Source organism: Alosa alosa, chromosome 1 (assembly GCF_017589495.1).
Source record: "Alosa alosa isolate M-15738 ecotype Scorff River chromosome 1, AALO_Geno_1.1, whole genome shotgun sequence".
NCBI lineage: Eukaryota > Metazoa > Chordata > Actinopteri > Clupeiformes > Clupeidae > Alosa > Alosa alosa.
The window spans coordinates 39,271,800-39,297,034 of NC_063189.1; the positions used below are offsets into that span (position 1 = coordinate 39,271,800).

Below are 25,235 nucleotides of genomic sequence, written 5' to 3' on the forward strand. Positions count from 1 at the left end.
TGTGTTTTGTGTGTGTGTGTGTGTGTGTGTGTTGGAGAGGGGGTGGAGGGGGGGGGGGCAGAAAGGCTAGGCAATCAAGGACATGATGGTAGATAGATGGAGGAGAAATCAAAAATAATAAATAAAAAGTTCTATGGAGATGTGCAAAAGTTGGAGAAAGTCAGATATGTGTGTGTGTGTGTGTTTTGACGTGTGATGAAATAAGAAAATAATAATAAGGTCTGTAGCATAGGGAGAGGGATGTAAAAGTGCTAAAAGTCATGTAGGTGTGTGTGTGTGTGTGTGGGGGGGGGGTCATGAGTGCTGAGGAGTGAATGAGTGCAAATTCAGTATAGTGTAAATTCAGAGTTGGGAAATGTTTGGGAGTGCTGAGGAGTGAATGTGTGCAAAGTCAGTATAGTGTGAGTTCAGAGTTCGGATGGCCTGGGGATAAAAACTTCTGAGTCTCTCAGTTCTGGCTTTGTGACTACATAGGCGTCTTCTTGATTTCAGCGGTAGGAATAGTCCATTGTTAGGATGAGAAGAGTCCTTCAGAATCTTTTGGGCTCTTAGGAGTACTCTTCTGGAATATATATCTTGTAGAGCAGGGAGTTGAGTTCTTATAGTAATGCTCAGCTGAGCGCTACTCTTTGCAGAGTACTACAATCCTCTAACTGTGGAGTTCCCATACCAGGTGATGATGCTACCAGTTAGAACACTCTCAACCGCTGAAGTGTAGAAGGGCTTCATGATGGATGTAGAAACTTTGAATTTCCTTAGCTGACGAAGTAAGTAGAGTCGTTGTCTGGACTTCTTCAGAACATATTGAGTGTTAACAGTCCATGTTAAGTCTTCAGTAATGTGGACACCAAGGTATTTAAAACTTGTGACTCTCTCTACAGGTTGCCCGCTGATCATAAGTGGGGTGTAACTGTAGTTCTGCTGCTTCCTTCTGTGATCCACTACCATTTCCTTGGTTTTATTGATATTTAGTGTCAAGCTGTTAGATTGACACCACTGTGCCACCTCATCAACCTGATCCAAGTAGAGCTGTTCATTGTTGTTACTAATCAGGCCCAAGATCACTGTGTCATCTGCAAACTTGATGATAGAGGTATGACTACTGTTGGCTTTGCAGTCATGTGTGTAGATGTTGTACAGCAGTGGACTCAAAACACAGCCTTGGGGAGCACTAGTGCTGATGGTTAATGAGTCAGATGTCAGACCCCCCACTCTAACCACTTGTGAACGGTTGGTGAGGAAGTCAAATATCCAGTGACACAGGGTGGTGTTCAGTCCTAAGGCCTTCATCTTTGTGACCAAGGTGAGAGGTACTATCGTGTTGAATGCTGAACTAAAGTCAATGAAAAGCATCCTCACATAATTCCCATTCCCCTCCTCCAGGTGAGTTAAGGTGGTGTGCATGAGGTTTGAGATGGCATCTCTGTAGACCTGTTGGCTCTGTAAGCAAATTGGAGGGGGTCGAAGGAGGCAGGGAGGGATGAGCAGATAATGTTTTTCACAAGCTTCTCAAAACACTTCATCACTGTAGACGTCAGAGCTACTGGGCGGTAGTCATTCAGACATGATGGACTTTTGTTTTTCGGTACTGGAACAATAGCAGACTGCTTGAGGCAAGTAGGAACTATCTCTTGAGCCAATGATGTGTTAAAGATATAAGTGAACACAGGAGCTAACTGAGCAGCGCAGGATTTCAAAACCCTGTTAGAAATTCCATCCGGTCCAGCAGCTTTTCTACAATTAACCCTCCTAAAGGCATTGCTCACATCGACCTCAGAGACACAGAAAGGTGCATCCTCATTTGCTTCACATGCTGCAGCTAGTGCAAGATAGTCTGTGTTTTTCATGTCAAAGCGAGCATAAAAAGCATTAAGTTCATCAGGGAGGGCTTTACTCACATTCATCATAGGAGGGGACTTTCTTTCAAAGCCAGTGATGGTTCGTTATGACCTTAACCCTATCCCAACATTTTCATTGGACTATATTTAAAGCTGTCACATAGAATTTATTGAAAAAGGTGAAATGTTGTGAAATGCCCAGTCAAGACAGTTGAAGTGCAAATATGACATCATACACAGACTCACACTGATTTGGTAATTTATTTAAGGTAATCATTAAGTAAAGTATATTGAACATCTTAAATCCTCCCGTACCACTTCATTTGAACTCTTCTTCATAAGACTCAAGCAAGCGACATAAGCAGGTCAGAATGATATTTAGAGATTTCAGAACATTTTCATGACAATCACACCATTAGTAATAACAGTGCTATGATAGCTTTTTACCACATGATATGGGCTTTTGTGGCATCAAACACCAGCAGCTCTCATGACAGTTACTGATGTACATGGCACTGTAATGGCATTTAACAATAACTGTCATGATAATATTAAAATGGACTTGGTCATAATTGTTATGACAATGGTCATAATTGTTATGATGGGTGGTTCAAGTGAAGTGCTACCCACCCCCACCCAACCCCTTATATAAAGTTGTCACTATAGTTTATGTGTGGCACAAAACACGAGTAATAACATGCGTATGTACATCTCTCACAAGGTCCGGCAAAATTGTATGACCACTCACTTCAGAGATGACCACAGCTGTTTTCAATCTTTTTCAGACATATGTCATTTTCTGACAGAGATAAAATGCAGGCCAAACCGTTCATTTACATAATAGAGAGTACAAAAAGAATTTAAAACCGTATTTACAGAATATTTCTTTTTGATATCAACACAGGGTGAGAGTGCTAGAAAAATAAAAACAACATGAATTTGTACATAAAACAACATAACAGGTTTGACACTATACGGTAACCCTTAACTGGGCAATCACATTAGTTCTGATTGGTTCCTTCATGATGTCCTCACCTCTCCCACTTGGCTTCACACAGTTGTGTGTGAATACTAGCGGGACATCATTCGGACAAATTCTGTGGATGAAGAGTAAGAAGATGTTGTATATTTCTGCTAGCTTTCTCTCTATCCGTGTCTCTAACACACACACACAGACACACACATACCTTCAAAGTCGACCAGGCCATCACCGTTAAGGTCTACATCTCTGAGGATTTCATCGATCTCTCTCTGATTCAGCTGCTCTCCCATCAGCTTCTTCATGGCTTCCCTGAGCTCTGCCAGGCTGATCTGACCATCTCCATTAGAGTCAAACTATCAGAGAGATAGGGAGAAAGACAAAAACAAACAAAGAGAGAGAGAGAGAGAGAGTTTGAGCAAGAGCTGAAGTTTAACCCTGCAAGGTGTTTATATTTTTTTTATACTCAGCCAATGTCCCTAGGTCTGGTGGACCCACCACATTACAGTTTTTCACAATTGCTAAAACAATTTTTTTGAAACGTTCCACCCTTTTCTCAAAAATGTAAACACAAACCCGAATCTCAAACTACATTCACAAAACCCGAACAACTCTTCACAACTCTGAACAATCGCCTCAAAACCAAACACTGTCTTCAGATCATCTCACAAAGCAGTCAAAATGAAAACACTACTGAGCAGTCATTACACACTATATGTGTATACATAAAAAAAAAAAAGGAAAACACTGTGTTCATGGCAGCTCATTTAGCTCCAGGAGAAATTGTCATTCTTTACAATACAGTACATTTTTCATTTAAAAAACAAAACAAAAGAAAGTAAAAAGATTTCATAACTCGGTGGATTCAACATTTACTGAAAATCCAGTAAAATTAGTATTGATTATTGAGAATGGGGGGTTGTGTATGCAGTTTTGAAAAAGGTTTGGGAAGGTTTCAAAAAATAGATAGATAGATCCATAGATAGATCGATAGAAAATGTGTTTTAGCAATTGTGATTTGACATACATAAATGGTACATAATGAGAAATAACATTTGTAACAGAATCAAGGCTTAATGTGTAGAGGTGATCAACCTCTCTGAAAGCATCCCTCAACTCTTTCACTCCGATCATGTCTGCTGTCTCAGCCAGCATCTTGGGGCCCATTAGATCCACAAAGTCCTCAAAGTCCACTCTACCACCACCTGGAGGACAGGAGTAATCACTGCATGAGTCAGGAGGTGCTAAGCTGTCAGCAACCAGCTTTTGAAAACACTGAAATGTATTGTATAAACAAATAGCTACATTTAAGGCCATGTGAACAGAGCATTGCTAAAATTGAATTCAGTAGAAAAAAATATGTTTGGAAAGTTATTGGATAAATGATTTGGATCAGACATAGTGGTCTATAACCAACTAATTTAAGAAAAGCTGTGTGACGCACAGATTTGCTGGCTCAGTTCGATCAGCTCCATCTCTGTGGGCATGTATCCCATGGTCCGCATGCACTCGCCCAGGTCTTTACAGCTGATGAAGCCGTCCTTGTCCTTATCGAACTCGGTGAAGGCCTCCCTTAGCTCTGATCAAGGATGGAGCAGGGGACAGAGAGCAGAGAAACAAAAGTTTAACATTGTTTGGTTTTCTTGCAATGGTCAAGGGATTGAATGCTGGTATTGTTTTATACCATTAGAATACCAATTTTATTGATAGTGCTATGAAAAGAATACCCAAATGAAAAGGAATAAAACATTCACAATGATATGGTGGAATAAAAAACATTCACAATGATATGGTGGAATAAAAAACATTCACAATGATATGGTGGAATAAAAAACAGAGGCAAGGAGGGAACAGGGTTCAGTTTAAGGAAATAGGTTAATGTGCTGACTTGGTTGGTTAATCAGGGGTATTAGGGGAGGTGGGACCTCTTAAGTCAGTAGGTACATAAGATAGGGACACACATCAAGTCACTTGGTGTGACGTCTGCATATCTGTACCTTCCATCTCCTCAGGCCGCAGATCCCTGTCCTGCAGTGTCCCAGTTTACAGAGAGACACATAGAAAAGCTGATGGTGAGGCAGAAGACAGAGACACATACCCTGGCATTTCATATGAGACAACACTACAAACCTCACCACAAAGCAACACAGACAGACAAACACACACACACACACACACACACACACACACACACACACACACACACACACACACTGAAGCACTTGAAAGTCAGACAAAAGCACAAAAGATGTTCAGATAAAGATGAATGTACAATACAAGATTCAGAATGAACACTATTTAACGAAAAGCATTGAGGACCAGATGTACCGGTATGTACATTTGCGAATGTAGTGTTATCAGCGCCATGGCCAAACCGCAGAAAGCGAACGCAGTGGATCTTCAGTTTACATGCTATTTATCATACCTGTAGCTCATCGGGTAATCAGCGCCTTTCTCTGAGCCCTATAGCAATTTGCGAACGTTCACAACTGAACACATCCTACAAAGGAGCAAAACTGGTGCTATGAATAGCAGTTCTGTTGTCTTTGAACATTTCTCTTACTGACGCATTTAACCGCAATTTGTATTAACACCTGCTTTTACAAGGCGGTTCACCGTAAAACAGACGTGCGCTTTCATGGGTAGTTTTCGTACATACTGGGGAATACCTAATTAGGCGCACTTTTTTACATGAAACTCCCACTTTCCCCTGACCAACCTATGAATGCTTACGCATGACACGCCTACATATCACACCATGTTTTTATGGGCACGTTGCGAAGAAAATATGCCTCAAGTGGGCGCAAAAACGTTAGTACATCTGGCCCTGAGTATACTAAAAATGTCAATCATGATAGAGTGTTGATGTGTTTAAGATCGGAAGATTGCCAAATGGAGACGAGCAATCGCTTGGATAGTTTTTTTTTTTTTATATGGACAGTCAGTCCATCCCAACAATCTGTTATCATATCAATGCCCAAAACAAACTCACAAAAATAGTTTCAAAAGTCAATACTTTAAATAGGATATTATGGAATCAAGGTCTTCACTAATGACAGGCTGACTTAGGAGAAAGAGTCTCGATTTAGATTAATATCTTCTGTGCAGGCATGTTCCCTGTTGGCGTTGGCCAAATAGGGTGTACTATCAGGGTCAGGAGTTACTACTACGCTGACCAGATTAAAAAAATCTCAAGTAAGGTTGCCAGGCAACAAAAAGAGATCAAGGAGAATCTGGTTTTGATCATTTTGATTCTCTCTCTCTCTCTTTCGCTCTCTCTCTGTCTCTCAAAAATGTACACATTCATTAACTCTATAATAATCTGTTACCACCTCCATCCACTGTTTGATTTACTCCAAATAAATGAACCAAAAAACTGTACATTGGTCTGGCATTATCTTCACTATCACCATAAATCACATGACAGATGTGCTAATTCCAATATCTGTGTGCCACGATAAATAAAGCAGGCTTGGAATAATGCTGCACAGAAGTGGGCTGGAGAATATCGGGCCCATAGACAAGGGAGGAAGATTATATCATCACACTAAAATATAAATCACTAAGCTTATCTACTTTCTTTTCACTAGCACTTCATTTTATCATCTGCTGGTACCTTATATGTTCTCTGAACACCTAGACAGGCAACAGACAGACGGACAGAGATTGATAGAAAATGAGCGATAAAGACAGACATGAGAAATAACACAATATGGCGGGGGAGTCTCCGGAGAGAAGCTGGAGTGGAGTGGATCCATATTCATGTCAACAGGATTCTGGGATTATCAGTCAGATGTGGATAAATATGAAATGTTAAAAGTGATTGAGCATTTATCTCACTCTCTGTTCCATATCGAATTGTGTATTATCATGTAATCTCACTGTATGTGTGTTAAAAAAAATGTGTTACAGTTTACAGTGAAGAACAGTGAGACTCTCCATCAGTGAATACTGCTGCTGATGGTTTACTGGTGGACTGTAGATTTCAACAAAAAACACTGTTTTCAATAATGGTCAGTAGATATGAGTGATATAGACTCTGTGGGCCATAATTTAAATGGTGATAAAAGTTTGAAATCTAACTATAGCTAATTTAAAAGCACCCTGTTTGACCTTAACTTAAAGGAACCATATGTAAGATTGTGGCCAAAACTGGTACTGCAATCACTTTCAAAATACTGAAGAGCGGTGTATCCCCTCCCCCTCCCCCCTGACTCGAGGTTGCCAACCCTGATGGCTTAAACACTACTGACTTCGTGATTAGTAGATAGGTGGAGGGTGGCGCATCAGGCCAAAACACAACATGACATGACAAAACACAACATCAACATCAGTTGAGGGCTGCAACTTCAGTTTTTAAATGACAATATCCTGGACGGACTACTGTTGTCAGTGCTATAAGTATTTGAAATGAACATGATTTCTTAATGTCTAGTGACATATCAGGGCCATTTTATGATTAATTGAAATATTTTTCTTACATACGGTTCCTTTAATGTTTCCAAAATCCGAAATCGAAACACAAAATAACTGCTAGGCCACAGGAATTCTGAGATCTTTTTCTACAGACTGCTGTCGGTGCATTCCTCTATTATATCGGAGTTATGGTCATACTTTGTTGCAAAAGACAAACATTTAGTTTGTTTATTATTGCGCTTCTCAACCAGACATGGACCACAAGAGCAAATCTTGTTAAGGGTGCCTTTAACAATTAAGCAATTAAGCAAAATCTTTTCGCTAATTTGATACTGTACCATGAAGATGACTCAATGCTCCAACATTAGTGGGTCGGCTCAATGATCCCACAAGTCACACAATAGCTGTACTGTAATGGACACCTAACTTTGCACTTTGCATAAATTAGGGTCCAGTGTGTTAACGTTGCCATTTGAAAGGGTGAACCCTTAATAAAAAGTGTAATGAGATCAGCTTGTATCTCATTAGCTTGTAAGTTTGAATTGCATATATTAACTATCATAAGATCAAGACTCGTGACTCAAATCATCACATTGCATTAGTAACAAATATTCACAAAACAAGAGATCAAGATGATACCACTATAAACAGTTTCAATCAAAATGTCCACCCAAAGCGTCTGTTTCCTATTGCCCTTTGAAGGTTGTCCTCTGCACTCACTTCAAGGACTCAAGGAGCTTTGTCTCAATTGAGAAACGGTGTGCTAATGGACAAGAGCAATTAGTGAAAGAAGGCATGATAGCCATGGTCAGGATATTGCACTGCGGCAACTGGTCCGCATCTAGCACCGTCGGGCAGCAGTTTAGTGTCATCAATCTGGGATAAGTGGGTCTCTGGTGACGCTCAGGGGAGCGCAGAGAATAAAACATCTAAATTGAAATCTCATGAAGCCAGCTGAGGTATCATCATTCAGCTTCACTTTCACTTACACACACATTTTTGTTTCTTGGTGAGTTTATGATGGTGCAGATTTTAAAGCTGCCACAAAATTACTCCACCACCAGTAGAACATGCAGGCCATAATGCAACACTTGAAAAGTGTACAAGCTTGTCCGACTGCAGAGAGATAACAGAAGTTACTAGAATACTGTACAGGTAAACACACACAATGCTCCCACTGCATGTCATTGCCACACCTTTGCAACATGCTATCCTAAGGATGTAACTTACTAACTCACTGAGATGGAAACAGCACCACAGAGTCCTCCAGTCACACCACATTGTGCATGAGTGTGAGGATGACGGATGCTGTCATGGTGGAGAGATGGAGGAGAGGAGGGCTGTATGAGTGGATTAGATGGTCATGGTGGCTTTGCTGGGGACGATACAGAAAACGCAGTTCATTTTTTTTTTTTTTCGAATTTTGAGTGTAAAGTGTTATGTGTGTGCTAAGAGAGTGGTTGACTGTGTATTGGAGCACTATAAATCTGTTATTTAGCTGTTGTCTCTCCATGCAACCCTGGCTCTGATTGAGAGCATGTGATGGCTCTGATTGAGAGCATGTGATGGCTGGGAACAGTTCTGCATGTCTGTCTGTGTACATACGATTTGGGACTGGGCAAAGCCCTGTCTGAGGAAGATGCAGGCAGGCCCCACTATGTTGTGAAGCATGGTGCAGTTCTGGACCAGGGCGCAGAGCGGTTCGTCGAACGCCTTCTCACTCCCCAACTCGTCCTCCCCCTCCTCGTCTGCTTCTGGACCCCCAACGCCCCCCAGCATAGCGGCGGCTAGTGGTGCCCCACTCCTCTGTTGGGGCAGTTGCACTGACCCCTTGGAGAGGGACCAGGCAGTTAACAACCAGTGTTCCACACAAAATTCTTTTAACAGCTCAGTATAGCTGTCAGTCAAGTTTTTTTCAGTTCATTTGACAAACTGCAGCTCAGTGGCATAAATGCATTGTAATGCAATAAATATGTAGCATTGTAAAACTTAAAAATGCATCTGAATTCATGAAACATTCATCAGTTTTACTGGTGCAGTATCATCAATCAACAAAGAAGTCATGAGAATGAGAATAATTGTTTTTTTGATCGTAGATAATAGTGCCATTTCAAGACATTTGGCTACTGAATGCTCAGTTCTTCAATCACAGCCAATGCAATACCTGAATAAGCCAAGTACACATGCGAAAGCACAACTTATAGCCTGTGATAAAACAACACAAAAGCTTTGTCTCTTACCTTCTTCATTTTGTCTCTCTTGGAAGGCTTTGTTCCCATTACCTTTCTCAACTCTCTTCCCCAGGCTCTGGATCTTTGCCCCTTTCTCTTTTCTGCACCTCCCTCCTCTCTCTCTCTCTCTCTCTCTCTCTCTCTCCCCCTTGGACTTGCCTCTTCTTACCCCCCTCTGCAGTCGTCGGATGTTACATAAACTTTTATGACAAGTCTTCCAGCAGCCCAATCAAATATCCCAAGAGGCCAAGCTGCTTAAGTGTGGCTGCTGGATAATCGAATAAACACTAACAGTAATAGTGTTAAGTCAGGCGCTTCCCTCTCAGCTGGACTCTGAGCATGGGACGCCACACACCCCAGGTCTGGCTGCAGCTGGACTGCGTGCAGGCTCCCTATATCTTTGCCTTGGTGTCAGCGCTGGGATGTGCTTTGCTGAGGTGGAGCAACAGCCATCTTCACAGTTTGCCTCAGTCCCTGCCAGCCCTCTGTCCCTCTATAGCAAGCGACATCCGATGCCCATTTTGCACTCACGGTTGCTCTCTGCTATCCTGACTCTGATGTACAGTATGGGCATCTGATGGGTCTTGTGCAGTATAATCTCAACAACCCACCCTCTCTCTCTCTCACACACACTATCTCTCTCTCTCTCTCTGTTGGACTACGTAAATGCCTATGCTGACAGGCAGAGGGGGAGAGAGGGAGAGAGAGCTAGCAAGTGGAGAGGTAGGGGGATGGGGGAATTAGGGCGACAGGCGGGTGGTGTTGGGTGGTGGATGGTGGTGGTGGTGGTGGATGTCTTTTTAATCCTCAGCATGTCAGATTACACAGGCAGTAAAATGGGGTTGGTTGCACTGGGCAAGCAGAGAGCAGAAATAAGAAAACGGATTGCATGAGCCGCGCAAGCGAGCAGCACGGAGAGCCAGCAGAGCACTGTGGGAGAGGACGCTGGGCAGTGGGCTATAGGACAACATAGGTCACAGGTACTGTACAGGCACAGAATGGAAAAGGGATGGAGAAAGAGAAAAAGATTGAGTGAGAGAGAAATGGCTTAGCTGGTGATAGCTTTAATACTGCAGGTGGGATATTAAAGAGTATTCTATATTTTATATGTTCCATGCCCCTGGCATCGCCCTGATCCTGCTGTACTCAGGCTGAGCGAGGGGGGATTGGACATGTTAAATGCACATACATTAGCATAATAAAAAAGTACAGTTACATGTATGCTGCTTGCAGGGTTGGGTCAGATTACTTTGAAATGTAATCCATTACTGACTACAAATTACATGGCAATTTTTGTAATCAGTAACGTAATTAGTACCAAATACATGTAACGTAATCTGATTACTTTAGGATTACTTTTAGATTGCTTCAATAAATATGTCCCTTAAGAAAAAGACACCACCAATGAATTGATGAAAGAATTCTCATTCTATTTTTCTCTTTATTATTTCATTACATCTAAGAAATCTCTTTGCTCTGAGTAAAGCATTCCTGTGTGAATTAACTGATTTTTTCCTCCAAAAATCTTAATGTAGCCCCTTGTTTTAGTGTTACCATTTACTTTTATTTAGTGTTACCCATTGTCTGAAAAACACCCAAAACTAATACATTTCTATAGCTATTCTCCACTTTGGGGGTGGTGTTTTGGTGGTTGAAATTTTCACCCCATCCCAAAATTGATCACTTAGTCATCATGGATGTGATCATGGATCACTATTCTCCAAACATGCACAACTCAGCTTAACCTTTATAAGGGCACACCTGGACAATGCATTTAGCTTTCGCTGGATTTTTTTGACCCAGGGACATGGCCTGAGATTGAATGACACCATGTCCATTTCAATTGTGGGGGTGAGAAAATTATTCCTTTGGGATGTTTTTCAACCAGGGGGACCTGGTGACTTTCTCAAAGTAAACGGTATCACTAAAACAAGAGGCTACATTAAGATTAGGAGGAAAAGACCAGGCAGTGTGCCGAGAGACCTGCCCCAATAGTAAATAAGTTAGTAAGTAAATATAGATACTCTTGAGCCCGTGAGGGAAATTTGGTCTCCCAATCCGTGAATTAGTGAAGCACACAGAGTACACAGTGAACACACAGTGAGATGAAGCACACAATGAGCACACAGTGAGGTGAAGCATAGTGTTAATTTTGTCACCTATTTTTAATTTAGTCTTAGTCTTAGTCTTGTGACGAAATGTCCTTTTTAGTCTTTGTCATATTTAGTCATTCAAATATCATTTTTGATAGTCAAGTTTTAGTCGTCTAAAAGTCTCGTCATTTTAGTCTAGTTTTAGTCAAAAGAAAACTAAAGGTATCTTAGTCTTAGTCAGTTTTAGTCAACACATTTTAGTCTTTTTTTATAACAAATTATTTCTGATTACAATTTGAGTCAAATAGTGTTTCACACATCTTAATTTTCCAATAATATTGTGTGTCCACAGGGCTACTCGTCTGTTATAATTACTCATTCTGATTTATACAGTTATAGCTCGGCTGGGATTTGACCATAGACAGTAAAAGATTTGATTGGACCACTGTCATATTCGTAGACCAGTGTTTCTCAAAGTGTTGTCCGAGGATCACTGGTGGTCCGCAAGCTATCCCAAGTAGTCCGCGAGCAGACGTGGTAAAATATAATATAGATGAGTTGTTTGCAATATTGAACCAACTTGTATGTAAAAACAGTTCTGCAACACTGTCTATGTAAGATATGCCAGTTTAAATCATACAGTTTGAATCCACACAATAAGCAAAGTGGTTCAGTGAGTAGGCCTATTGTGTAGACTAATTATAGGCTACTGTTGAAGTAGGTCTAATCTTTTTTTTTTTTTAGCTAGGGTTAGTTTAGTGGTCCTGAAACTGAAAAAGTTTGAGAAACACTGTCATAGGCCAAAGTATTAATGTTTTACTCCGCCTCTTAGATGGCGATATGCTAAACACAACACATTCCCCAATCAGACTCTCCATCTTAGCCATAGCTAACCTGCTAGCGAACTTTCCATATTAGCTTACTTGCTAGCAAACTTTGCATCATCAGTCTAACTAGTTAAATAATTGACAATACATGATGAACATTTTCGGATGGACATTCTGGGGATGTTAATTTGTATGAGAGAAGCTTCAACTTTTGGGTATGTAGCATTGTGGCATAAAGCTTAGGTAGTTAGCTTGCTAACTCTTGCAGAAATCTCCAGTGTTCTTGTTCCATGTAGTTTAGTGTTGCAGCCACAGGGTTGCAGCAACAGCACGTAGACTAGCCTACAGGAAAGCTGTTAGCGTATGAACTCATTCGAATATTTTGAAAACATAACAGCTAGATGTTCTGTCTTCTCATTTTGTAGACGAAAATGAAGAGATGTTATCTTAGTTTTTATTTCATGCAAAACATTTTAGTCTCGTCTTTTTTCGGTCAACAATAATGCATCTTAAGATAGTCTTAGTCAGTGTTTCAGGACAATACTGCCGTCTCGTCATCGTCTCGTCTTAGTCATGAAAAAAAAGGTCGTTGACGAACATATTTCCTCTCGTCTCGTCTGACGAAATTAACACTAGTGAAGCACACACCAACGGCACTTCAGCCGTGGATGTGGGCATGGGAGAGCAGTGCTCAACCACTTCCCGCGCCCACATTTTTTCTACTGGTCGGGGATCGAACAGGCAAGCCCGAAGCTTGTCAAATTAAAAGATAGCTAGGCTATAATAAAAAAGTTGCATTGTTTGCATGATAAAATGTAATCAGGTAATCCCCAACAATGTAACTGTAATCTGATTACACAATTTTTTTATTGTAATCTGGCCTGATTATAGTTACTTGATTGTTGTAATCTGATTACGTAATCAAGATTACATGTAATCCGTTACTACCCAACCCTGGCTGCTTGTTATAGAGTCTGTAATTATTACTTTGAAACAGAAGTGAAAACAACATCCAACCCCAGGACATGAGACCTGCTGAGGGACAGGATATGACCGTGGTCCCCAAACTTTTTCTTCCGAGGGCCAGCTCACTATGCCTGGCTCCATGAGAGGGCCAGAGACTCGGAGTAGTTCTATATCAGTAACCATAAATAGCTTAGTGCTGTGAACAACAGCAGTCTACCTTAGTTAAATATTCTATTACATTTAATCATAGGCTATTGCAATTTAATACCATTGTTAGCTGTGTTTATATTGCCATCATGCCATATCAGTGTAAAATTAAATAATACTAATAAAAAAACGTTTGCATTCCCAAAAGTATTAGCAGGGAGTCCCAAAAGTATATTTTATTAAAAATATGTGAACTCTGAATTCTGTGTCTTTGCATACACAGCTCAAGTTGTGAATATCCTACAAATAATTTAAAGTTCTCAAACTATGAGAATTTTATGAATTGCTGAAGTGGTCTGAAATGACCACCATTCTAACTTTCAGTCACCTGATGAGAACTTTGTGAACTCTTTGTATGAACATTTGAACGAGTGAATAAAAAATAGAAATAATTATCCCAGAAAGTCCCAGAAATATGACTTGAATAGAAGTTAGTTAGTTATTAACAATTAATTGATAAACTTTTAAAATACTTTGAGCACTGATGCAGTCAGTCAGGCCTCTCACATTGTTTGCAGGTACTGTAGCCTACATTTCATTCCGTTTTCGATGGCAAACGCAAAACAGCACCAAAACAACCACCGGTGGACAAAAAGAGTATTACATGTGTACTGTTTGACTCGCCATAGAGAATAAATGGGGGAAATTGCGGAGGTTTTAGTTTGACGATGTTGTACTCCCGTGCGGGCCGGATGCTATATACTACGGACATGTCTTGGGGGGCCACTCAAAATGAGGTGGTGGGCCGTATCCGGCCCGCGGGCCGTAGTTTGGGGACCACTGGGATATGACATGAGACAGGATAAAGTCATGATAAGGAAAGCGCATAAGACCTGCTAGGGACAGGATAAAGTGCAGAAAGTCACGATAAGGGAAGCGACAGCTTTGCAGAAGCAGGACCAAAGACTCCAAAAGCACTCTCTCTCCCATCATGCTCTCTCTCTCTCTCTCTCTCTCTCCATCTCTCTGCCTGCTCCATGTAGTGACCACCACCAACAATAGGCACTGCAATATGAAGGACTGAGCAATCAACACCTTATTTCAACTTCCAGATAAGTCAGAGCTGGCAACTCACGCATTGACCGTGAGATTCATTCATCTGATTGGCTCCACGCGCTCTCACGCCAATCCAATGCTTGAGGGTTAGGAACTCTGTAAGTGATCACAGCCACAACACTGTACTGCCCCAGAAATTGATGTAGGCACTTCCCACTTTGCATCCCCTCTTAAATTATCCCTTACAGATGTAATGCCTTCCCACTAGTGGCTCTCCAGAGTCTTTTCCTAAGCAGGCCATAGATGAGCTCCTCTGCAAGATAAAGGCATTAGTTCACTAAGAACACCAACACCACTGTAAATTTGCCCTAATCCACCCCTACGCCACACTATACACCAGCCATACAGCAGCAGCTTTTATGATATCTCTGAAACACCCAGGGGACTTGTAGGGATGAGTATAGAACTGCAACGGTGCAGGACAGTTAGAGAGCTATTTTTGTGATCTGATGGCATTACAACATGGATTGTGGGATTTAGAAAAATGGTAAAGAATGCTATGTTATGAAAATCATTTATCTTGAGCAGGATCTGGAAAAAGGCTCAACAAGACTCACAAGAGAGAGCGACAGGCTGGGTTGGTCTGCACATCTGTGCCGGTCAGGGGCATTTCACATTATCACCCCAAACTGTTTATCTCTTCTGTTTTGGATTTTGAGCCACAGCATGGAGCTGAATTTGACCCACTCTCAAACCTTTGTATAATCCATGCTGTTTGGTTGTTCTGGGAAAACGCGCAGAGATTTTGGAAGATAAGGGGAGGTCACAGAGGAATTGTTTTTGGTCATTTCTGAGACCCCAGTGGCACAAATGACTTAATTCACTGATGCTCTCATGCATCAAAACATTCTGTTGCAATATTGCGAACATCCTTAGACACAATAATATAGCATGGACATAAAATGTTCCTACTTGCATATATCCAACTCCAAATCCAATTACACTTTCACTTAATCTCCAACCACTGAAGTGCAGGAGGTGCTCGATTGCTAGCCATTCTCCTCTCCTGAGCAAAGCGCTGTGCTTCTACTGCTGTAATAAATGCAGACTACCACTGAGTGGCAGCAAAGTGGTGCAAAACAATTCTATACGTCAATCATTTTTCATTTCATGTGTTGAATTTAGATCATGACCAAATGCTCCAGAATAAGTGAGACAAGTTTAAGGTATTTCTGAAGATGTGAGAGGGAAAGCAACTGCTGTCCTCCCTAATTCTTAACAATAAACATTCCACAAACCTTCAGCCAAGTTATACAGGAACGTCACAGAGTGAGCAGATTTTTAATTTTCTCAACACTGCCTCAGAAATCCCTCTCCAGATGCCATGTTGTCAATTAATCACTGCCCAAGGCCTCTGGGGTCAAACTGTATTTGGTCTTCATTCAAATATGAAGATTTGTCATCCAAATGACACAGCCAAAGCAGTGTTCAGTGAAAGAATGCTGTCTACTCTATAATGTCCAAAAGGCGTTTGTGACATTGTACCTATTGGAATCTTATAACCTATGTTTGATTGTATTACATCGACTTCAGTGGGATACAATGCGTACATTGCAAAATTGTAAAAAAGCAATGCAAAATTGGCTGGTGGCAGTCACAAATGCATAGCACGTTAAATACGGAATCCACAACAGTACAATATGCACTGCCATGTCTTTAACCAAAGAATCAACACAACAAAAAGCATAATCAATAAAGCAGCCTTCATGAGCATATGCTTGCTTACATCTAACACTTAGACAGCCCAGGGACCATTCTCAGTATAAACAATTGGAGAATGATCACACTAAAGGCATTCAGGATATTACCAACAAGGTTAATCATAGACTTAGAAAATATGCTCTACATTTTTGGCCTTTTTAGAATATAAATTGAAGACCATCTAGAACAGAAGCACTGAAACATACTGAAAGGTGTGTTTTGTTAGACCTTGTGGTGAAATCCCATGATTTAGGAAGAATACAGAATCATCTCTGGCAGGAATAGGCATGAAGTAATGGGGAAATGAGTAAAAGTTGAAATCAATATTTGAAACACAGTGTGTGAAATACTATTCTGATTCATGAATAATTTATTAATTCATCACTCAGTTCTGGAGACACTTTTTTCCTGAGAAAGTGGTGTTCAGGCGAGTTTCTGATTTCCTCAGAACAAACCCACAAGACCCCAAGCAGTCTGGATTCAACAGCTGTTCTTCTACCGAAACGGCTCTTTCATCTGTGGCTGAAGCATTGAGGCCAAAATCATTTGGCCTCTGCTCAGTCATAGGTTTTGTTTTTCTTGACTTATCTGCTTGACTTATCTTGAGACGGTGAACCATGACATTCTCCTCTCTACATCATCTGAGCTGGGACTTTTTGGGGAAGCCCTTAAAGGATTTGCATCCTACTATTATGCTTGGAAAGGATCAGAGACACACAGAATACATTACACTTTCACTCAACTGTTCACTCACACTACGACGCATGCGCACACACCTAAAATTACGCCACTGTTTCCATAACAACCAACACTGCTAGGCTCAAACTTCATAATAGTAGTTACCTTACTTCTATTTCTAACAGTATGTTAATAAGTTGGTTTTATTTATTATGTGTAGGCCTACACAACACGTACCTCAAAGGACACTCATTCAGCGAGTCTTGGCAATGACAGGTATCAAAGTCTCATGACCTCACCACAGGTGTGCCTCAGAGATCAGTAAGGCTTGTTCTTTTCTCTATTAACACCACTTCTTTGGTTGAGATCATTCGCTCTCACATGTTTGCTTATGACTGCCATGCAGATGATACTCAAATTGACCTGTCTTTCCCACCTGATGACTCTGATGACCTGGCTGTTTCTCAGTGGATATTTGCATGCAGTCTGGATGAAAGATCGTCACCTTCCACCTTATCTCTGAACTTTTTTGTGTTTTCACCTAATACAGCTATTCCCCAAGTTCCCAACAGATTAACATCCAACTTGGCTCATCTTCACTGATCCCAACTAAATTGGCACGTAACTTGTGTGTCACAATTAATGACCGACTGACAAAATGTCTCTGAACTAGCCTCAATCACAAGTCATGTTGGTTTATCTCTCCCAATACCTTATTGTTGCAAAACATATCAATGGAACTGGTTACAGATATTTCAAAACTTCAGAATCTCCCAGTAAGCAGCAATGGGGGCCATTATCTGCAAGTGGAAGGAATTGTCACGAATCGTCCAGGACCTTCCAGATCCTGAGCCGGGTTTTCCTGTACCTACCTGGCTGGCGCCACTTTTAAGGTGCTCCATTCCCAGGTGGTCAACTCCATGCCATGTTTTGCTGCTAACCTACTGCATCTCCTGTCTCCCTGGTCTGCTGCTCAGCACACCTGTGTCTGATTACTTAATCAGGCACAGTATTTAGGCTGGGCTCTTGGAATCCTTCAGTGCGGAGTTATCTTGCTATGTCATCTGGATGTTACTGCTGCTCTGCTGCTCTGCTGCTCTGCTGCTCTGCTGCTCTGCTGCTCTGCTGCTCTGCTGCTCTGCTGCTCTGCTGCTCTGCTGCTCTGCTGCGCTGGAATTATGTTTTGACCTTTTTGGACTGAACTTGGTTACTGAACTTTGGACCGATCTCTGACCATGATTTTGGATTACTGTTTTTGGATTGTTTGCCCTGGACCTTGTGTGTTGTGCTCACTCTTGGACTTTCAATTGTGCTCTGCCATTGCCTGCTGTTTACTTGAAGCAGTTCTTGTTTTCCACTGAACATTAAATCACAGTTTAACCGTTACCATTTTTGCTTCTGTCCTACTTCGGGGTCCAACCAGTACCTCTGGCCTACTGGCCGTAACAGGAATATCACTCCATCATCATAACCGGCCATGCACGGGAGCTCCTCGCAAGATTTCTGACCAGGGAGTCAGAAGGATAGTCAGAAGAGTAGCCCAGAGCCAAGGAAAATCATAGGGACTTTACTCTACCACCATGGCCTCTATGCACTCTCACCCTGGACAATTACTGAAGAAAAACATGTTGAAGCTAGTTTAAAGTTTGCTACACAACATTTGGACAAGCCTATGAAATATTGAGAGAATGTAGTCTGGTCAGACAAGGGCAAAATTGAACTTTTTGCCTGTAATATACACACCATGTATGGAAGAGATGGCACTGCACATCACCCTAAAAATAGTATACCAACAGTGAAGTTTGGAGGTGGAGGTTTTTCATTTCTGGCAGACTTCATATGATTCAAGGAACAATGAATGGAGACATTTTTTTCAGGGAAATCTTGCCATCCATCAGGAAGATGAGGATGAGACATGGGTAGACTTTCCAGCAGGACACCAGTCCAAAGCATGCAGAAAAGGAAACTCTCAATTGGTTTCAGAGAAAGAAAATCATGGCCCTGACTTAAATCCAATTAGTGGAAGGAACTAAAGTATAAGTATAGTATATATACTCTTTCGATCCCGTGAGGGGCATTTGGTCTCTGCATTTATCGTGTGTATCGCATAATCCGTGAATTAGTGAAACACACTCAGCACACACACAGTGAGGTGAAGCACACACTAATCCCAGCACAGTGAGCTGCCTGCAACAACAGCGGCGCTCGGGGAGCAATGAGGGGTTAGGTGCCTTGCTCAAGGGCACTTCAGCCACTTCCCACTGGTCGGGGTTCGAACCGGCAACCCTCCAGTTCCAAGTCCGAAGCGTTAACCAGTAGGCCACGGCTGCCCACAAAAAATATCAAGATTCACAAGTGAGATTCACAAGATTCACAAGCGGGCCCCCTGAAATCTTCAAGATTTTAAGACTATCTGTTCAGAAGATCAAACTTGGACCAAAATTACACCTGAATACTGCGACTCATTAGTTTCTTCAAACAGGAAATGTTTTGAAGCTGTCACTACAAACAAAGGCTTTTCCACAAAGTATTTAAGACATTTCAGTAGGCTCATTACCCGTGTGTGTGTGTGTGTGTGTGTGTGTGTGTGTGTTTGGGGTTGAAGGTGAAAAAAATGATCAAGAGGCTACAATTGCTGTGTATGTGCGAACGTGCATGTCTGAGAAAGTGATCTATTGCTCCACACGTGTACAGCGTGCGTGTGTCACAAGATGGAGGAAGTCTGTCAAAAATAGCCCACAAATGTGAACGCTTGTCCTGGCAGTTGTTTTCAAGGGGATAATGGTACTCAGAGAAAGGGACAAAATGTAGAGCATGGCTTTATACCATTTCATTTAACATTTGTTTGTTTCATTTCCCCCATTTACCTCCCACTAATGCTATTTGTGCCTTTGTGCGCCTGCATGAACAGGACTTTGGATCACATGAGAGATTTGTCCATGGCTGGATTAGAGCTAACGGAGAGACACAGAGAATGGGAAGAGTGCATTGATGAAGTGAAAAAAAGACTTGTCCTACACTCATCTCACTCATTTGTCTCAGAGCGAGGCAGAGGGCGCATGGTTATACACGGTCCTTTGCCCAGCCACAACAGCTCCCTTTGTGCTGTTACAGGAAGCATAATATGCCTGTATATATAGTATAGTATATAATAAATATATTATATGCCTGTTTACTTAAATTCAAAGTAAGGCTGATGTGGAAACTGTGGTTTAGACTGTGGTTTTATCTGACCCATGCTGTGCATTATTGATTCACAGACCTTTGTGACTTTTGAAACTTTCACTGAAGCAGAGTTTTCAGACACTTTTAATTAAGTGGTATTGGAAATGCTAATCCAGTATGCTGGAGGTCAATCCAGAGAGAGTATGTGTTATACAAAAAGTGCATTTACTGTACAATGTTTCTACGTGAAAACAGAGCTGCACATGCCTGCAATGGTTGTTTCACAGTCATGTCATGTGCTTTCTCCGGGTGAATCAGTTTCTAACGGGATCATCTTATCCTGTGGGTTGTTAATCTGGCCCAGATTATCCCTCCTCCACTTTCCAATCAAACTTTCTTTTCTCATCCTTCACTTGCTCCATTATCTCTGCACTTTTCTTCTCCTGGCTCCCTTGTTTGTTTTCAACTCCATCTGCTGCCCAAAATATGTGGTGCATTGTGATTGGTTGACAACATCTGAGTTGTAATGGCCTCTCGTCCAATGACACGTGGACTGAATTCAAAGATACAAAGTGCGAAATCTGATTCTTTACATTTAGACAGCTCTTCTATCTCTGTATAGAGAGCTTTTTTGTATACAATTTTGCTTTTTGTTTAGGGCAATAAACAAAAAGCACGCAAAACTGTCACTTCCATAACGCCAACTAAATACAATGGCATTGTGTTGGCGTTATGGATGAGGCAATTAAAATACAGAAAGTACATATTAGAAAACACAAAAAATAGATCTCAAATATGAAGATCTCTACTATAGCAATGACAATGAAACATATTTTGTTGTGAAATATTGATACTAAAATTATGTTTGATTGAGATAAAATACACAGACCAGCATGTAAAGGTGTCAAATCCTTTGTTTCAGTGGAATAGAAACAAATCTATGCAATCCTGCCAGAAACCAGATGCATAAAGAGGAAGATGAAATCATGAACACTCAGCCATCTGCTGCAATTCCCTTCTCTCTCTCTCTCTCTCTCTCTCTCTCTCATTCATATCCTGATCCTGGTGCCTTTTAAAAAACAGTAATTACTCAGCTGGCTACAAAAGACTTATCCATGTCAAAGATCACAGTATTTTTGGAATGTGCAAAATCATCAGTGTGCTTTGTACGTGGTGGTAGGCTATGTCATACTTGAACAACAATTATTTCAACAGGAGGATAATGATATGGAAAATCATGAGAAAAATGATTCCCTTCAGGGTACATTATATTCTGAACATTCCCCAAAAGCTTAATCTGATAATTGTGCCTGTAAGTGTGTTTGTATGTGTCAGTGTGTGTGTGTGTGTGTGTGTGTGTTGGGTGGTCTGGTTGTGGCAGGTTGATGGTGCTGGTGAGTATGATTGTGGCTTGGGTGTGGGCACTGTTACTAGACAGACAGACAATTTTGAAAGAAGGAGGATGTTGTCTACCCTTAGAACAACCAGACATTACACTGGGTAATCATGATGATGAAAGCAATTACATAATATTGGAGGAGTAAGCCTTTAATTACAGTCTCTAGAACAATCACGGACCAGCTGTTGGATGTTAGAGGGTTTAACTCTCTAACACTGGCACCTACAAATGTGATCACTATTGCCTTCAAATATACTGTATGTTGGTACATGATGTAAATGATGTACATTAGCCAACACCCAGACCCAGGTGTCTGTTTCACACACGCCTCACTTTTTGTGTATCTCAATGAACCCTTATCCACTCCCCCTTATAGCCTCATGGCTTAACATACAAATGTCAAAGCAAATTAAAACTGCCAAAACAACTGGAAGCAAAGCAATTCAGAGAGTTGGACGTTTTTTTCTTCTAAAAATATAATTCTGCTAAATCATAGTACAATTTGTGGGATTTGTTTGATACCCTCTAAAACACTTTAGTAGTCACTTTGGTTCTCCCATACACAGAGAGACAGATTCTACACATCTGCCTACTCTGCTCATATTTCCCTAAGCAATTAAGCATCCTCTCAGATGTTTATGCATGTCATGTAATACGTGATATCCAGAGGTTAGAAACTATCGTCTATGACTGACATCTCGGCATCCTCATGCTCTTTGATAAGTCTGGGACTTCCTCTCTTCACAAGAACACGTTTCACCAAGGCTGACCAAATAAGGTGCTGGCAGAAGGCTGTGAATATTTCTCAGACTCTGTACTACCATTCCTTCTGCACAACACAGTTATAGCTATAGCTGATAAGCAAGCGACAAACCAGTCAAGTACAGAAATGAATGCAGTGCTAGCATTTGCTAACTAAACAATCACACAATGAAAGGCAAAGTAAGAGATCAGGTACACAATTCCCCCTTAGATTAAATGATATTGATGCAATATGAGTTATACAAATATTCACAGTGACCGAGGCACGTGCAAGGCTTCAAAGATGTACGTTTTGTTAACAAGGATTAAAGCTCACAACTGAATATCCTAGTATTTCCAATCTTCCATAGCAGCTGCATTCAGCCGACTGCTGATTCAGTGGAATCCTGGAGGAGCTTGCTGAGGTCCAGGAATATAATGAAAGTTCTACACTCTCTGGAACCTTTGTTCTATGTGGTCCTTCATACCCATATCCATTTCACCTGTTTGCAATGAATGGGGGAGCAGCACTAGGAGACTCCATTCACTGGGCTGGCTCTCAACCAGTCCTTGTAACCAGGCCCAGACCAGGAGGCACTTACCTGCCCAAACACTGAGGCCACGATGGGCCGGAGTCGGCGACGCTCCCTCTCCCTCTCCCGATGCTGGGGCTCCTCTTCCTCAGCAGGGGACGACAGGCTCAGGGTCTTCGGGGGTTTCGAGGGCCGCTTGAAGCTGCCACCAGAGGAGGTGCTCCATCTCCTCAACTTCTCAATCTTCTTCTTGATTGAGCCCTAAAACAGGAGGAGATAGAGGACAGAGAGAGATAGAGAGAGAAAGAGTCGAGAGGATGACAGGAAAGAGTAAAAGTTTGAAACACTGGAGAGAGTGATGAGGATTCGCCATGTCAAAATTTAAAATGTCAAATACAACTTTAAAAAGTCCTTATAATGCATAATATACACAACATAAGGTTGATGACTTAAATACCTTATACATCAGTTTGCCTATATGATGTATATACACAGCCGTGATGCTGTTAGGATTTTGCACAACCAGTGGACCTTCTGAAACAATAGCTGTTAATACTGCACTGCACTGCAATACTGCACTCTGGCCTTCAGCCTTCCTCATCATTTATATGTGTTTTTGCTATTAGTGAGAGGCAAAGCTAACAATACTGTACTGCACACATAGAGTGTGCAGGGCGCTCTATACGCTACCTAAAAGTTTGGGTTCTGAGTCACATCAACCCATATGGACTGTTGCCGTGCAACCCGTTACACATACAATAGTTCTCTTTCTGTATTGTGCTGAATAGCATCACAAATAGATCAATAATACATGAGATCTAATGGATGGAAATAGACTTGTTAAACAGTCCAACCTCCTACCAAACCAGAAGCGCACACATGTGCAGTTGATCGTCTACCTTTTTGGTGAGCCCCGTCTCTGGCACCTCCATCGTGGTCATGCTGGTGGCCTCCATGCCGATCCCGTCTGCATTGATCATCCACAGGTCAGTGTTCCTTCCTCTCTGTCTGTGTCAGCTGTACTCTATCTAACCCTGGCAGAGGCACCGCTAAGCCTTAGCATCTCCAGCTTCCCATGAAGCCACTCCTCCTTCTCTCTCTCTCTCTCTCTCTCTCTCTCCCATCCCCAGCTCTTTCCATTCATGACCCCACATTCATTCACTAATACAATTTTTTTCCAATATGGGATTTTGTTTTTATATTGTTATTAGATGTAACCTGTCAGGGTTGTCAGCATAGACTCTAATAGATAGCATCCCCTCCATCCCCTCTGTCCATCTCTATTCATTTTTCTATGCACTTTTGAGGTCCAGTGGATTTAAGGAGGGGTACAAAACCATTTCCCCCCTAATCTGACTTTGGTGTGATTCTGTCAGACCTATGAAAAGATGTGTTTGTACTCAGACAACAACAGTTTCTGTCTCCCGGCTCACACAGTGTATTTCCTCATAATCCCTCATTCTCTCCCCCTCTCATTCATCTCTTTCCCACTCACTCATTCTCTACTGATTCACAATCCTCTTAGACTTTCAAATTTCAAACAGTTGTTTGGCTAGCCTGCGCAATATGTGTGCTGCTCACTGACCCTCGCACACCCATCCAAACCTGTACCTCATGTCCACATGAACAGAACAGGGTCAGCGGTTTCAAAAATCTTTCAGGTGTTTTCTGCCCAATCATTCTCCATGTGCACCACCATAAGGCGTGGGGACACTTTCACCAGGGCACACACCAACGTAGCTGGTTTAGACTTTCCCTTTGACAGGACCTTCCTTTAGTAATGAATTACATGACAAGGTAACATTGTGGTACCAGGTCAGATTTCAAGGACGCAGAGCCCAGGGGGCTTAAAGCCACAGCTGACTGTGCTCAACATGCACAGTGATGAAACATCGCTGATGTTGATTTAGACAAGAGTACAAGGCTTTGATTTCAGAATGAAGGTTAGTGCAAGGGAAGGAGATTGAAAGCCTTTTTTATCTTTTGAAGCTGAAAGAGGGAGTTATATTCTCTACAGGTTTAGCATTTTGGCAATATGATGGGAAACGATCGATGACCATGGATTTTTTTTCTATGTGCATGCCAGGTGATTTTTTTTATAGAGACATTTACTGGATTGTGAACCTTGTATTTGAATGATTGCAAATGATGTAATGAAATAAAGAATTTTCCAAAGTTTCCCATATATGTTTCACTGGAGACCTGTCTGTATACTGTATGTCACTGTTTTACAATTATTTTCCTAGTTACACGGATGCTTGTGGATGCCTTACTGAGCCAGGCTCTTCACTGGTGATTATCAGCCTTTTTAAAGCAAAGCTTAATGATGGTGACGCAGATAGTATGTTCCGAGTCCTCAAGAGCAGAGGGCAGACAGTATGTTCTCATGAGATGGAGTGTATGGA

General features: G+C 41.5%; 1 protein-coding gene across 2 annotated transcripts; it reads right to left on the reverse strand.

Moving 5' to 3' along the window:
- Nucleotides 1-2,080: 2,080 nt before the first annotated feature.
- Nucleotides 2,081-23,858, reverse strand: cabp2a (calcium binding protein 2a). 2 transcript variants are annotated; one of them, XM_048240278.1, is made up of 7 exons: nucleotides 23,730-23,858; nucleotides 22,900-23,091; nucleotides 4,815-4,845; nucleotides 4,262-4,396; nucleotides 3,913-4,022; nucleotides 3,026-3,173; nucleotides 2,081-2,935 (listed from the first exon to the last, which is right to left on the reverse strand). In XM_048240278.1, exons 1-7 carry the CDS (start codon nucleotides 23,808-23,810, stop codon nucleotides 2,910-2,912), a joined length of 723 nt encoding a protein of 240 aa, XP_048096235.1. In that variant the 5' UTR covers nucleotides 23,811-23,858; the 3' UTR covers nucleotides 2,081-2,909. The 2 variants fall into 2 exon arrangements, with proteins under 2 accessions (XP_048096235.1, XP_048096321.1); XM_048240364.1 differs by lacking the exons at nucleotides 22,900-23,091; nucleotides 23,730-23,858 and adding exons at nucleotides 8,839-9,063; nucleotides 9,474-10,080.
- Nucleotides 23,859-25,235: the final 1,377 nt, after the last annotated feature.